At 39.8% G+C, this 16,135-nt stretch overlaps 1 protein-coding gene across 4 annotated transcripts; it reads right to left on the bottom strand.

Annotated features, from left to right (window-relative positions):
• Positions 1 to 603: 603 nt before the first annotated feature.
• GNG4 (G protein subunit gamma 4) lies at positions 604 to 15,887 on the bottom strand. Of its 4 annotated transcripts, none has more exons than XM_020787086.3 (3): positions 15,783 to 15,887; positions 6,821 to 6,928; positions 604 to 2,821 (listed from the first exon to the last, which is right to left on the bottom strand). In XM_020787086.3, the coding sequence occupies exons 2-3, from the start codon at positions 6,917 to 6,919 to the stop codon at positions 2,693 to 2,695; spliced, it is 228 nt and encodes a 75-aa protein (XP_020642745.1). In that variant the 5' UTR covers positions 6,920 to 6,928; positions 15,783 to 15,887; the 3' UTR covers positions 604 to 2,692. The 4 variants fall into 4 exon arrangements, with proteins under 4 accessions (XP_020642745.1, XP_020642753.1, XP_020642736.1 ...); XM_020787094.3 differs by lacking the exon at positions 15,783 to 15,887 and adding an exon at positions 15,396 to 15,496; XM_020787077.3 differs by lacking the exon at positions 15,783 to 15,887 and adding an exon at positions 15,095 to 15,312.
• Between the last annotated feature and the right edge of the window lie 248 nt (positions 15,888 to 16,135).

The raw sequence follows: 16,135 nt of genomic DNA, 5'->3' as shown, positions 1-16,135 counted from the left end.
AACGCCTCCCCAGGGCAAAAGGGAGCTTAAGAATATGAAAGAAATGGATAGGAAGCTTTCAATTCATTTACGGTAAGTATTATTAGCACCAGATTATGATGTCATCCAGCCCTGCTGAGAGCAGTTTACAACAGCCATGAAGTGTAGTCCATTTTAAATATTATAGCTTAGAGATGGGGTTGGAGATAGTTTGGATTTGTAACAACAACAACAAAAAATCTTGTACAGAACAGACCTCAGTTTGCAGCTTCAGTTGCCGCTTCCAACTTCCCCCAGAGTCACATCCAACTCTCCCTTGGACCTCCAAAAGCACTGTGGTTCACAGACCTACATACAGATACTGTAATCTGCAGTTTGAAATGCTTTAAAACTCCAAGTTACATTTTACATGTTTCATGGAAAATAATTTAAATATGCAAGTTATGCTTTGCAGAGTTAAGCAATTAGCATATGGCAAATTAGAACTGAGGCTGCGAAGGAATGGTTTGCCCAAAGTCACACAATGAATGCATTATTCTACTGTAACTTAACCCCTGAGAATCATGGACAGCTTTTATTAACATCCACACTGTATCATTCAAATAGGAAGACAAACTCTACATGTAACAATCACAAATAAAAATTACCTTTATTAAAGTATTAAAAACATATACAAAGGGAAGATATCACACAGTAATACTATTGAGCACATAGCATGAAGTGGGGGTAGGCAAAGTATGACAGTCCAGATGATGTTAATCTGTAACACTCCTACCATAAGGAATGCTGGGAGTTGCAGTCCATTCACATCTGGAGGGCTCTGACAAGCTCTAGCATAAGGTAAATAAATCACAGAATTTATAGGTTCCAAAAGATTGTCTGAGAAAAGGGGGGAAAACCCATGGTTCACCCTTTGCGTCAATTAGAAACTCAAGGAAACACTTGACGAGCCAAAAGGAAGTACCATTCAGAAAATAGACTCATGCTGACCAATACTAAGAACATGCAGATTATTAGGATCAACAGTTTTCATGGTACTTAAATTGGGATATAAACAATTCCTGAAGGCACGGCTATGTGACACTATCTTGCACTGGGGGCTAAGTATGGGAAACATCATGTGGAAAATTTGCCACCAAAAGCTTAGACCTTTGAGCAGCGAGTCTTCATTTCAGTTGTGCCTCACACTGGCCCTGCAAACTTTCCAACGTACCATTCTGACCAGTGGGATGAGACGACCATGGTCTCAGTTTGGCTTATTGGTTGGGAAGATGCTGCAATACAAAGAGAAAAAGAGAACTCTATCTACAATTGGCCTTGATTCAATTAAAAAATGATGGAAAGGGCTGGAGTTGTATAGCACAGAACATGTTTTGCATGTAAAAATTCCCTGTGGTCTCCAAGCAGGGCTGTGACTGGCTCCTGTGCAAAGCCCCAGAGAGTGACTGCCAGTCAGTCTGGGTAGCTCTAAGCTGAATGGACCAGCTGTTTGATGTGGGTGACAATGTTTCCAAAGTGTAGCGACAAAGCAGATAAAACCTTTTTTTCCACAAGGTAGTTGGGAAAATTTCAATTTTTAACATCTCCAGCATTTAAAATGTCATCAAGTGCAGCACCACAAGATAAACTTCCCCTTCCTAAATGACCCCACTGCATCTAAACACCAAGAATAAGTATTGCTTATTTTAGTAACAGGCTGTGACTATATGGTCAGATAATGTGGGATTTGCTCCACTTACAAAACTGGTGAATTTGAAGTATATTTTTTACTGACCATGTGATGCAAAGGCTGAATTTAATCAGTCCAGCCCTTTTTGCTCCCAAAGCAGCGTTTTCCCCCTCTCTGCAGCTGGGTGGCTTCTACTTTTTCAAGTCTAAATGTTTCAAACAGGCTTTTCCCCATGTGGTTAGCTACAATACGTTCTTGTAATGTCAGGGTATATGTCTGTAGGTGGTGTTTTGATGGCATAAGCAGTTGTGGCATTATGTTCAGTACCAGGGGAACATGCCTCCACATTCTTTCCTCTCCTCCGATCGCCCTTCAAATTTATTTTTTAAAAATTTGTTACATATATGAGATTAGCACTAGATCATTCGATCTTTATCACTGGGCCCTCATTATTATTTCCTGCATTTATGGCCCATAAAAGGACAGGTAGAGGTGGAGCCAGAGAAGGAAGGAAGGATCTACAGAGTTGGAACCTGAGGAAGGAATGAAGAAAGGGCAGGCTGTGGGCTGGAAAATTAATCGCATCCCATCCCATATGAACAGTGAAGTCCCCAATCAATCCACATTAGTGCGAGCAGTAACTGTGATTCCAGACATAAAACAGGCTATAAATCAAATTGCAGCAAAGCTGAATCACTCCAGTTCAGCTTTCTAGTGTAGTTGCTCCTTCAGTCGGACTCACAAATTCAAATATGAAAAATCTACCTGGGAAAATCTACCTAATATGACATATCTGAAACCAAGCTGAATTTGTTTATTACAAAATAAACAATAGATAACACAAATGTTTAGTACGGAGCACAGCTAGAAAAACTGACATCCAACTAGACTTCCATGTAAAATATAGATATTTACGTAAAAATAAATTGTGGTCTTAGAAACAGTCACTTTTAGACTAAATTATTGTATGGAGGGAGTCTCCAAGAAAAGCATGCACCATAAGTAATGTATTTGCACAAAGGACATTTTTAATTGCAAGGTGATTCAAAGAATAGTACACAACAGCTTCTTCTCCCTGAAGGGATTTTCTGATGCAGGCACTGGCATAATAAGGGGGTCTTCACCCATGTGAGCATCACAGTACGCCAATAAATCAGCAGCAGCTTTGGACACCTAGAAAGGTAAAAAGCAAAAACAAAAAAGGGAAGGGGAGAGACAAGAGTCTAAGTTTGACTGCTAGTGCTACAATGTCTAAGGAAATTGAATATTTATATAATGTATTTATTTGCACCATAAAAAACAAAAAGACATCAAGAACAACTGTCTCGTCTCGTGATTCAAGCCCAGATATGGTGCAGGAAGGAAGTGAATGAGGAATGCCCAGGAAGTGTGTCCCTTTTTTGTAAAAAAGAAAGTAAAGCCAATCTCTATGTTCAGTAGGACATTGCAGTCTGGGTCCCAACTGGGGGAGAAAGAGGGAATAAAAATCAAATACTTCTATCCATACATTCCTTTGTGGTTATGGTGAAAATTGTGCCTATACAGAGTGTGCTGAGGAGAATTAAAAACAAATTCAGATTAATTTAATGTGAAAAACATGTTCTGCCTTGATACACCTTTGATCAGACTTTGTTTTTTTAAAAGATCAAGTTGATATAAGAATCTTCTAAACAGAACTGCATCAAAATCTCAAACTGCTAAAATGAAAAGGGAACCAACCCCCCCAAAGACATTTAGATAAGATACATAAAATTATATCTTTGTTGTATAAAATGTTTAAATGGCATGCTAGACTTTGTGTTCTGGGACTAATTAACAGTGATTCCTTTTCAATAGCTTGTAGCCATAGACTTGTTCATATTGTAAATTATCACATGTCAAATAAATGCAGTATTTCTTATCTGGCCATTTGCTGACAAAGGAACTCCTTCATTTATATAAGACTATAATGCTATTCTATGCCCTGGGCTTTGTAGGCAAGGTCTTCTCATATTGTATCTGGATAAAGATTTTACTCATGTATATTGATCCTTTGTTTCATTTTAGTCTCACAGAAACAGCAAAAGATATATTTCTTGCACAATCACACAAAATCCAAAAAGAAATAAAAATAAAAAATAAGCTCCCTAGAACCAGGCAAGCACAATTTTTGAGGATGCCTACTTTGGCTTTCACTAGCACAGTGTAAATACAGAAGACCAACGGTGAGCTAAATCTGCTTAATAATCAGGAATATTATAGTCTTGAAAGGTAGTAGACTCTCTTTCATTAGAAGTTTTTAATCAGAGGATGGATGACCTTCTATCAGGAATGCTGTAATAGCATTTTCTGCACCATCTAATTAGGTTATCTTCCAATTCTATGATTCACAAAACCTTTCAAATAATTTTCACATTGTATTCGCGAAGGCTTTCACGGCCGGGATCTAATGGTTGTTGTGGGTTTTTCGGGCTTCTTGGCCGTGTTCTGAAGGTGGTTCTTCCTAACGTTTCGCCAGTCTCTGTGGCCGGCATCTTCAGAGGACAGCAAACTGTTTGCTATCCTCTGAAGATGCCGGCCACAGAGACTGGCGAAACGTTAGGAAGAACCACCTTCAGAACACGGCCAAGAAGCCCGAAAAACCCACAACAACCAATTTTCACATTTTCATTTTCTGCTTTAGATTTATCCTTTAAGCACTGAATTGGGAGCTACAGTACAGTACTTGGTCCTATCAACTATAATGTCTTTGATTTAAATGTAGATAAATCAATGGTTATCATTATAAATGAGAAACTGAGAACTGGTAGTTTGATGTGAAAATGCTGTTTTAGTAAAATACAGGGAGAGGAAGAGTTTTCCCGACACCTTCGAGCTCCCATTTTTAACCAAAAGTTGATATTCCTTCTCCACCTCCTTTTTATCTTACATGTATATTACTTAAATCTCGAACTCCTTCTTAAGATAAAATGAGCACACAGGAACTCAAATTACCAAACATTTGTGATTTGAGAAAGAACAGTATGTGGAAGAATTGTGGAATTTTACCATTACAATTCAAAGTAAGGGGAATGATTAAAAGCAGCCAAAGTTAGAAAATAATCCTGCTAGATAATCTATAATTATGAGATGCAGTGACAAGAGAAAATGCTGCAATTACTACAGTCACCTTCCAAGACAAGACATAATTACTATTCTTGCAGCAACACCCACTCTGCTTTCACTTTGTGCCTAAAACAAGCACATCCACAAACATCTCCCTACCACCAGTGCTGATCACACAACTCTGTTTTAGAAATAGTTAACAATATTCTCATACCTTTATTTAAAGAGAGAAAGAAAAACACAATAGCATAGTTGCTGGCTGTCAAAAAATCATCAGCTTTTTTAAATTGGAGGACAGCAAGATCAGCAACAAACTTTTATATCCCATAGGGTTGCTCCAGACATTACTCTAGCAAAACTCTATGTCTAACTCATTGCAAGTTCACTAACTTTCTTTTTAAGCCTCCTCCCCCAAACCCAAAAACCTCACGTGGTAGCTTTTAACAGTGGCACATTTGTTTCTGGATTATAGCTATTGTTCAGTCCTTTTAGCTGCATTTTAACAAATAAACCTTGCAAACTATTATTCACATATTTAAAATATTAGACTTATACCTGGCTTTTCTTTTTATGAGGGTCACAGTGATTTAAGCAGGAAGCATCTAACCACCATTTCCCATTTTGTCTGACCTGAGCAACTATGGTTACCATGCTTGGATAAATCAGAATATTAAATTACATCTTGAAATTGGTTGGTTATTATCGTGACTTGTTCAAATATGATAAGCATAATTTTGAATAAAAAAAGGAAAGAATGGTTAATTAGATGGTTCTGGGTTTAATTGCAGCTCATATGAAGTAGCTCTGTGCATGAGGAAAAGGCTTTTTCATCTGGGCTTAATAAACCAAAATATGATTAACCAAACATTTATTGGCTGAAATCCAGAAGGAAGCGGCAACTAGAGTAGGCCCACTAAATCTTGTGAAGGAACTGACTCACTAAATCCCCACTGACTCAATGAACCTATTCTTTTTTGCAATTTAATACTAGATTTCAGCCAATGGCTTATATAATGTTATCTGGTGGCATGCTATCCAAGCGCCATAAAACACTCAATCTATTTAGCTTTAGAAGTACAAATACCTTACTTGGTTTCAGATCATCTAGATCTGGGGAATCACCATTTAACAAACTGTATAAAACCCCAACCACCTTCCTCACATCTCCTTAGATCCAACTTGATTCACATCTGCCCCTTCTGTTTTCCTTGCATCAGCTAGGGGTATGCAGGGGGACACAGGAAAGACCTGTTGCAGAAAGGACAACATGTGCCATTTTAAGGGATACTGTTTCAAAGTCCCCCCCTCGCAGATGCTAAAAAGCACAGATATGTATATATATTTCAGTTTTCAGTTAATATGCACTTACTAAGATGTTTTCTGGGACAATTCTTGTACCATAACTGAATTTGCCTGGTTTCAGTTTAAGAAGCATGAAGATTCCAACTGGGTGGAAAAAGCAGGTCAGGTGTTCTTGAAAACCTCTTTGGTCTATCACTGATTTAGCTATCACTTAATCTACAGTTGCAAGCAAAATGCCTTTTGTGTGGTAAACAAAAAACCTAAAGAATACCAAGGCATTAGAAGTTGCAAGCAAACTGCTATTTAAGCTGTAAACAGTAAATCTAAAGAACATTGAGGCTTTAGAAGGCTTCCAAATGCTATTTTGTTCAATGTGCTAAAAGTAAATTGTACTCTGAAAGGGATGCATCAAATCTGACACTTAATAAGTCTTCTCAATCCTCTGGGAATGGAAATAATCCAGTGTTTACTGAGTTAAAAGGAATGATGGTGTTTATCAATGGAGAAAAAGCTTTATCTACAGAGAGTGGTTGCTATAATGTTTGTCAAAGATTATTTCAGAATAATTTGATCCTCCTGAAGCCCTTGCGCAGTCCTTTCCCTTTAGCTTTGGGGGATACCCTGAATCTCGTGACCAGATTTAAGGGAACATAGGGAGGGCTTCAGAGGAAAGACAGAATTAGAACTCATGCTATTCTGCTGGACTGAAAGAAAAGACTAACTGCAGACAAGCACACAAGAAGATAATGAAATAATGGGATGTCAACATCATTATTTTAAAATTACCTTTATCCTGTCCAGATATGCCTCCATCTTTAACTGCTCCACTGCTTTCCTTGCTTGAGATATACTTGTTGTACTGTTATTAGACATTACTTCCTTCATCCTATTTTTCTAGAACATTAAAAATAGAAGTACTATAAAAAACAGTTTTGAAATGGTAAATAAATATAAGCATATTGTCCCTTCTGTCTACATTTTCTTCCTTGAGCCTTTTTCACATTTCATAGTACCAGCCCTTCATAATATGTCATATTTTGCATTCTCAGTGTCACAGTTTATCTTTATGTCTCTCTTCATCAAAGTTTTGTCGTTCATCCAATATACAATTTGCCTAACAGCAATTATATTGCATTTATACCTATAAAATGCTATCACTTATAGCTGCAACGAGCTGCCACAAAGTAGATTAAGTCACATACAAGAAGAGTAATGGCTAGCATGACTATCTTCAGTGGTTACCATTGAATTTACCACCAAAGCTTCAATCTTTCAGACACTTACCTGAGAGTAAGTCTCATTAATCCCCGCCTAAAACACAACAAATCTCAGAATTTGAACATTGGCTTCTGACAAATTGGAACAAGATCAGAGAAAGGCAACAAGGATGATGAGCGGGCTGGAAAGTAAGCTCTATGAGGAAAGAATGAAAGAAGTGGGCGTGTTTAGCCTTGAGAAAAGAAGACAGAGGGGTGATATGATAACACTTTTCAAATACTTGAAAGGCTGTAATACAGAGGAGGGGCAGGATCTGTTCTCAATCATCCCAGAGTGCAGGACACGCAACAATGGGCTCAGGTTATAGGAAGCCAGATTTCAACTGAATATTAGGAAAAACCTCCTAAATGTTAGAGCAGTATGACAGTGGAACCAATTACCTCAAGAGGTAGTGAGCGCTCCAACACTGAAGGCATTCAAAAGAAAGACAACCACCTGGCAAATATCCTTTGATTTGTATTCCTGCAGCGAGCAGGGGGTTGGACTTGATGGCGTTCTAGGCCCCTTCCAACTTCTCTATTCTATGATTTTAGCATTCTGTCTTGGACCACAACTGATTGAAGCCATGCAGCAGGGATGGGAAAACATGTAGGCTTCTAGATAGTTTTGGACTGCTGTTCCAATCAAGTCTAGTCATGCACTCTTCCTCCACCCCTGCAACATCAGGATGGGGACAGACTTTCTTATTTAATTATTTAAACTATGCAGAAGCTACGCAAGGTGGCCTCCAATACATAAAATGCAAGAAACAAATATGGGCATTGAAAACTATAATAAATGTAAACTATACTACTATTGATAATTTAACAATTCCAAATAAATGATTTACACCTACACTTTCTTGTTTCACACCTTTAGATGAGAAGCAGTAAGATGCATTTTAGGGCCGGGTGGGCAATCTTCAAAGATCAGAGGGCTACATGTGCCCATACTTGGAAGCCATTCCAAGCACCTCCAACTTTCCAATTTTTCCTTATAAAAATAGTGATAATATGGAGGAAAAATACTCCCTTTCACCCTCTAGAAGGCACAAGGGAACATTTTGAGCCCTCCATTTTTAAAACAAAAACATAAATTGAGGGTGGAATGCTGGGTTCCCCCAAGGGTGTATTTTTACTCTTTGGGGGTACATATAACCCACCTCCTTGTAAAGGTCTTAATTAAGCCACCAAACTAGCAAAGTGGTATGTTCTTTCTCTGAATGTTACTGTTAAAACCCATTTTCCACTACCTCCAAACACATGATCAATATCAGGGGATGTTAAGAGTTGCAGTCTTTTTAAGGGGACTGGACCTGCTGGTAGTCTCAAAATCCTCTAACTATCTGAAATGTGGGAGTACATGCTCTAAAAACCAAGAAAAATATGTTTCCAGCTATTGTATCAGCCAGTTTTTGAATTTCCTATTGGTTGTATCCGCATTTGCATTTTTTCAGGTTTGGTTTTGGGGTTTTTTGAAGAATTTCTGAGTCTGATGTTGCCGGCTGCTGGACAAGTTTATATTCTAATGTTCTCAAGTTTCACATCCCCCGGGTAGGTGGGGCTCGTCAGCCTGGGAAGGCAGCCCATCTAGGAGAAGGAAAACTCCGATTTCAAACCTCCACTGCCTTGTGACTATATCCATTGATGGAAAAGGCTTCAGGAGTAAACCTCGAGGCAAAATCTGGAGCCGGAATCCTGGAGGCAGTTTGTGTCATTCTGGCAACTCCTGCGACATCGCTGGAACCAGTTGTATTGGCTCTTGCCTTTCCATTGGAGTATTTCAGTGATGTGGGGGATTTGCTGCTTGGATTATAGCCTATCCTCCATATTATTCTACCCAGGCTTCGTGCTCTGGAGAGGACACTCCAGCTTCACATACAGCACTGAAGTCCTCCATACAGAGCACGTTACCATAGTCTTTCGAGACTGAAGGATGCCTATGTCTATGTCACATCTTTGTAGAGTAAAACAAAGGACTACGAATCTATGACAACATTATTCTTAGATGACCAACAAGAGTACAGTCTTTTGATGAAGCAGCTAGACCTTGGGATGAAACAGAATGTTTTGAACTTTGAAGATCTTTAGAGTTGTGTTTATGCTTCTATTTGTTTTTGAGTGGTGGTCTGTTTGGTAATTTGAATACATATTATTTGTATTTGTATTTTTTTACATGCAGTCGTGGTGGTAACAGCTACTCAGACACTCAAATTAGAGTGCCAGGATTTTCTGAGTCCAGCTAGAGCCAAAAATTAAATAGCAAAAAGAATCTTTAAACATCGAGCCTAACCATAAGAGTGCTATATAACTTCAATTATGTTTTATGTGTTTGCCCTAATATATCTGCTTTCAGGACTGTAAATGGATTTATTGCTCTTAAATCTTCTAATTCATTGGACGGTATGCACAACATGGAGAACACCACCATCTATTATATAGTATCATGCCCTTTTTATAGAATCTATTAACTTTACATCCAATAATAATTATATGTCTATTTAGGTATCTACATTATTTTAGAACAAACTATGATTTTCCCATCTTGGCTCTCATGATTCTGGCTTTATTATAAAAATAGGTAGTGTCATTCTCTAAATGAGATTTTTATGTACAGATTTTTGGTTATGAAGTTTGGTTGATTTAAATTATTATTTTATTCTCTGTTGTCAAACTCTATCCAGCTCCTGCTTCAGAGATGTGAAATATTTATATCAGTCTTCTGCAGCCTGAAGACTGATTTTCACCAGCATTCTTAAAGGATGTGTCATCTTGAACTGGATGCGCTCCAGTTACTGTTATCTCTCACACACTCGAAAGATGTTGATGCTTAGTACCAGAACTCCAATTCCACCACTGATTCAATTGCAGCATGTATCTTCTATACAGAGACAGTTTGCTAATATCTGAATGTTTTCTAAGACATGATCTGCTGTATGCATTGACATTTTTAACCTTTGCATGTCTAACTGGACTGAAGCTTATAAGAGGTAGTGTTTATGACAATGCAATTTATTTCTTTAAAGTATTTTACCCTGCCTTTCTCCTTGAAAAGAGCCAAGGCGGCTTACAACATGGGAAGACAATATTTAAAGCTGAGAACAATGAGTATGAAGAGGCATCTTACATGATTAAAAGTCAATATTAAAGCTAAGAACAATAAATATACAAACACTTGTTAAAAATGCTTCTCTGATAAACGGAAAATACAAAAGTGGAAAATACCAGTACTAAAAATCCGGTGAAAGCAGTAATGCATAACAATCCATCTAAAAATCACTTAGGAGGTACCTACCTACTTACCAGTCTCAACCTTTCTCATGAGGACATTCTCTGATAAACCTGTCAACATATACTACAATTTGTTGCTCCTTCCTTACACCACCCAAGCCTATCTACATGATGCATTACCCAGTGGACCCTTGACTTACAGACGGCTTGACTTACAGACTTTTTGAGTTACAGACTTCTCTGGCCGCAAAATTTAGGTTTGACTTGCAGACTGAGATTTGACTTACAGACCAGAAAAAAACCAAAATGGAACAAAAACGGCCTGTTACAGGATTAATCGGTTTTCAATGCACTGTAGGTCAATGGAGACTTGACTTACAGACTTTTTGACTTGAGAACCGCCTTCCAATATGGATTAAGTTCTCAAGTCAAGACCCCACTGTACATTTGCAACCTTTACACAAACTAATCACTATTTGGATTACTTGTTCATCAGAAACTCACCACCTTAGATTCTGGAACATCACAGCTCCCACTACTAGGAGCACATGCAAGCATATTCTCAGCACATCAGTTCATCACAATAGAAATAGCCTCCTCTTACAATTTTTCTGTTCTCCTTCAGAATATCCTCCTTTTCTTTAGGCCTTCATTCTCCATGAAAACAGATGAAGCATGATGTGCCTCTGCCCTGTTACCAACAAATGTACATACATTTCTAACTTCCCGAACTTCTGCAATTCAACTACCACTTTCGTCTGTAGCAGCCAGCAGCTCAATGCATTGCATGCATGCTCACACCTCCTACCTAGCAGACAGGCAGTCATACATATGACAAGGAAAAACAGTGGGGAATAAGCTGACCTGTAGGTACACACCCAAACCCTTGAGGTAATGTACAAAATTTGTGAAAAAGATGATGGGGAGAGAAAGAAAAGCCTGTGTGTCTTAACCTGCACTGAAACACAGAAGAAACTGCAAGATAAGTTATAGTAGGACCTCCATATCCACGGGATCAGAACCAGTGGTTTCAATTATCCACTGTCAAAAAAATATTAAATAAAACCCTCCAGAAATATGCATTTCCAGGGTGTATTACTAGAAGTGGCTACTAGAGGGAACCAGAGACAGACAGACATGTACGTGTGTGTGTGTGTGTGTGTGGGGGGGGGTTATATATATTTTCAGCATCTGTAAAGGGGGACATTTGAAACCAATTTCCCATGGATACCACCGTCCAACTGTATTGTAAGAAAAGATACTGTCCTAGGATTCTTCAAGCGGGAAATCAGGAACAGGTTCATTAAAAGATCCCAAAGATTGCCATTTCGGAAGCATGCTGGTACCAGTTATTTCTCCCTCCCAATTGAAAGTGAGGATGGTAATCCACCACCCTTAGTCACATAAAAGACTAATATGCATAATATCCCTGTGAATCATTAAAATGTTTCATTTGCCTTACAAATATTTAAGATGTTTCTGTTTTAACAAATATATTCAAAATAGGAATAATATCTAGCTTTACTGTTAACAGTTATGAGCAGGATACTAATTGAGCATTGCAAATCTGTGTGCGCATGCTGACAAACCTGTCATAATATGAGAGCAGCCTTAGTGAGATAGACCAAAGACTTATCTAATCCAGCATCCTGTTTCCCACACTAACCAACTACATGCTTATGGGAAACCCATAACAGGACATAAGGACAATAGCCCTCTCCTGTTGTTGTTCTCCAGCACCTGGTCTTTAGAAGGCACATAGTTTCTAATTCAGAGGTATCACACAGTCATCATGATTAAACCAATTGATAGTTGTATCCTACACAAAGGCAGCTGTTTTAGTTACAGTTTTAGTTATTTTTCATTGTGAAACCCCCTACCAAGAGAAGCTATGCTGTCCTTCTCACTAGAGTCCCTTCCTGGCAGGCAAACACTCTTCTCTTCAAGCTGTTGAGAAAAGAATTTTTATTGCACTTTTTGCTTTTTAAAATCTGTTTTTAATTTTTTAGAAGTGTCTTAAGTCAACAATGTTTTAATATGACAATATGATGAAGTAAACATTAATACTGTAATACTGGTTTTTAGCTGTATCTGTTAATTACTCTGTAAGCCACCCTGGGTCCCTGTATCAGGAGGGAGGTTACTAATCAAACAAATAAGCTATCCAAGTGGGCTCTTACCACATCTTGTGGCAGAGCACTTCTTTATATCTGTCCTGTATTTTTCACCATTCAGCTCCAAGAAATGACCCCAGGATCCAGTATAATGAGAGAAGTAGGGAAGAAAGTTTGTCCAGTTTCTTCCCAATATTCATTCATTTTATAAATCATTATTATTTTCTTTGCCCTTTCCACTGCTCCTTCTCACAACTTGTCTATGTTGGTTCCCCTGCCCTGCCCATTTCACACCAGATTTTACAATATGCCTCTATTTCCACTCCAGCAACTATCTAAGAGGATACTATGAAGCTTCTCATCTTTTCAACATATTCACATTTATTTGAACAAGCCTTCAAAATGCAAGTCAAGCAAGAAACATCTGCGTTCTGTGTGGAGTACATCTTGATAAGCATTCTAAGGATCTTCATACTCTTGTAGACTTCTGGAAAATGTAAGCCAAAATTGGTTTACTGTTTTTTCCCCACTTATGCAACTTCTGGTGTCTTCATATTCCTAGCACCGAAATTCTCCTGTACAAGTACTGCCTTGTACGGTAACCTCATTAACCATTTATTATATTATTTTTTAGAATCCAGTTATTTTCCCATTTATTCTAGGCTATTCACATGACACATATTGGGCACCCTTTTTTGAAACATGCTGCACTCACTAAACACGGTATTTCTTAGTCACACACAAGCCACCATTGGAAGTATTGGCAAGTTCTAGGCATTTTATGATTCTGATTAATACAGGTCAATTAACATATAACACTGAGATAGCAGTGGCACAGAAACCCCACCTGCTCATCTTTCCTGAAATGAAGAACACTAGGAGATTAATGTGGGTCTAATTCTTTATTCCTGAGACCTACAAGTTTAACTCAAGGTATATGTGAATAAAGGGAAAATATATCTCTAGGCAAGTATAGGGTACTTATCATAGAAAAAGCAAAATCCAGCATCCAAGGAAGGGAATTTCAAGATCAGGCAACCATTCCAGTGGTTATGGGTGCTTCCAAACTAGGCTTTTACTTTTACCAGTCCTGTCTCAGTTAATTAATTCTACTTCGGAGGGGAGGGGTCCTGACAATGGCAGCTTCTCATTTGCAACCTTCCCTTTTTTCCCCCTTCCATTTCTTCCATCTTTTATCTTACCACAAAGAGTGCTTCTAGATTGGGGATTACTAATCCCTCACAATATGTAGGCAGTGTGAAGGTATTCCAGCATTTTTACTTCATGTTTCTTCTCAAATGAAAACATGGTGTGATGGCTGCAAACTGAAGATGATTGATGTCTGGACCTCTTGTGAACTTCCATTAATAAGGCAATTCCATTGCACACACACACACACAAATCTTGTCCAGAAAAACCTTTAAAAACCTGATTAAGAAGGGAATAGCTGCACAGTGTCTTTTGACTGGTGTACTTCCAAACAAGGTTTTCATTAAATGATCACACTCCATTTTCTCTGTAAGAAAATCTCTTGAAGGAAGAAAGATGCAACTACACAATCACTTTGAGGCAGAAACCTTGTATTTAGAAGCACCTCAGTGCTATCTCTTTCCTTACCATCCAAATAGTTGCTTCAGAAGTGGAATTTATAGGCCTGAAATCAATATGTACAGTTTAAGCCCTTATCATTTTCTTATAAGCAAAAGGGTCGTCAGTCATGCATGGACATCACACACACATCAACCTCCAAAAATACTAGCACATGAATGGATATGGACAGGATTTGTGCTTTTTATGGACAGGATATGGACAGGATTTGCACTTTTTATCTTGTTACAAAGTCTTATTTAATCTACTCATTTGTCTTATTGCTACCCAACTGTTATATACTTTATTTTCCTCTACTGGTGATATTTTCACTCTCATTTCTTCTACTTCTCGGATTACTTTCTACTGAACCCTGGTCCTTCCCTGTCTCTCACCAACGACCTGTGAATGAATCTAGACCACCATTAGGACCTCTCGCCATTACTACTCCCAAGGACAGTATCAACAGCCTTCAACGACTACCATTGACCATGACCATGCTGGATCGTTTCCCTGTCCGCTCCCTTCCAGACCAGGGTCCTCCCCCATGCTGTCTCTCTACCGAGCCTCCCCTTCTGAGGAAATCGGTTGGAGTCCCCAGAAGCTTATGCCAAACCCAACTTCTTAGCCTTTAAAGAGCCATAAGCTTCCTTGCTGTTCTCCTTTTTCAGGTCCTGAACCGCCAACCCGCCCCCCCCAAAAAACCTTCCCCCCCCACGCGACGTTTCCCCTCCGAACCACGCGATCGCGGCCAACCGAGCGCTGTGGGGGCTTTCCCTTCGCATCATCTTCTCTCTCCCCCCCCCCTCACAGACACACATACTTTTACCCCTTCCGTCGCCACCCACGCGCGCTCTGGGCAAAGGACTCACCCCAGCAGACGCAAACTGGGGGCGCTGAGCACCCCCCACCCTCGCAGGAAGAGCTGCAGCCCCTGGGGGAAAAAAACCACCGCGAAGCAGGAATGCCCACGCCCCGGAGACAACCAGGACCGTGTTAAGAGAGGCTGCGCATCCCCCGGAGGCTTCCTCAGCCCTGACGGCGCGGAGGGGAAGAAAAGAGCAAGGAAGGCGCCGAGGGCGGGGGGAGCGCTCTCGAGAACGCCGCCGACCCACCACGCCCCCCCCCCCCGCTCCCGAGAGCCGTCGGCTAGAGAGGCTGGCGGGCGATTACCGCTTGCCTGCCGGCGCGGCCGCCACTCCTTCCCGCTGTGGCGGAGCCCCGTCCGGTGCCTTCCGAGCTCAGGGCGCCATCACCCCCACCCCCACCCCCGTTTCCCCGACGAAGAGGAATTCCAGGCCGTGACGTCAATAAGGCGCGAGGAAGGGACCGCGCTTCGCTCCTGGGAGCTACTCCGATATTTTCTCCTTCTTCATGCAGGCGGTTGCTCCGAGGGCCTCTTTCCTCAATGTTGGAAAACACTGAGGAAGGGGAGAAACGTTTATGGGATGAAGTGTGGGTGATGGTTGTAGGGTTTTGCTAGATGGTACACCGCCCAGAGTAGCGGGAATTCACGAATCGGGCGGTATATAGATTAAATAATAGACTGTGAATATTTACCTCAGGCTCCCCCAGTAAAAGTGACCAGCGGTTCTCCCTTGGCAAGGTTTCTGTGGCTTGAACAGTTGTTATTGGCAGAAATTGGGCAGCGCTGACGCTTTAGTGTTACACCCAGAAACAGAGAGAGAGAGAGAGAGAGAGAGATTGATTCCTTGGGGAAAGGAGGGATTCTATAGAAATAATAACAATAAAAACCTCACATACTCGTAGACGTATACTGTATACTGTAATTTTTAAAATGATACACTGAAATTTATTTACAGTATTTATCTGCCTTATTTATAGATTGCCTTTCTCCCAATAAAGGCACTCGAAGCGGCTCACAGTATTAAAAATACTAGAATTAAAAACAC

The sequence above is a fragment of the Pogona vitticeps genome, chromosome 1, assembly GCF_051106095.1.
Source record: "Pogona vitticeps strain Pit_001003342236 chromosome 1, PviZW2.1, whole genome shotgun sequence".
Lineage (NCBI taxonomy): Eukaryota > Metazoa > Chordata > Lepidosauria > Squamata > Agamidae > Pogona > Pogona vitticeps.
This window is presented reverse-complemented; position numbering and strand designations above follow the sequence as displayed.

Bases quoted from the DNA above. Each gene is read 5' to 3' on its own strand.
- GNG4 (XM_020787086.3), bottom strand. From the start codon at position 6,919: ATGAAGGAAGTAATGTCTAATAACAGTACAACAAGTATATCTCAAGCA. The intron at 2,822-6,820 runs GTAATTTTAAAA...TTACCTTTCTAG, and splicing joins CATATCTGGACAGGATAAAG to GTGTCCAAAGCTGCTGCTGA.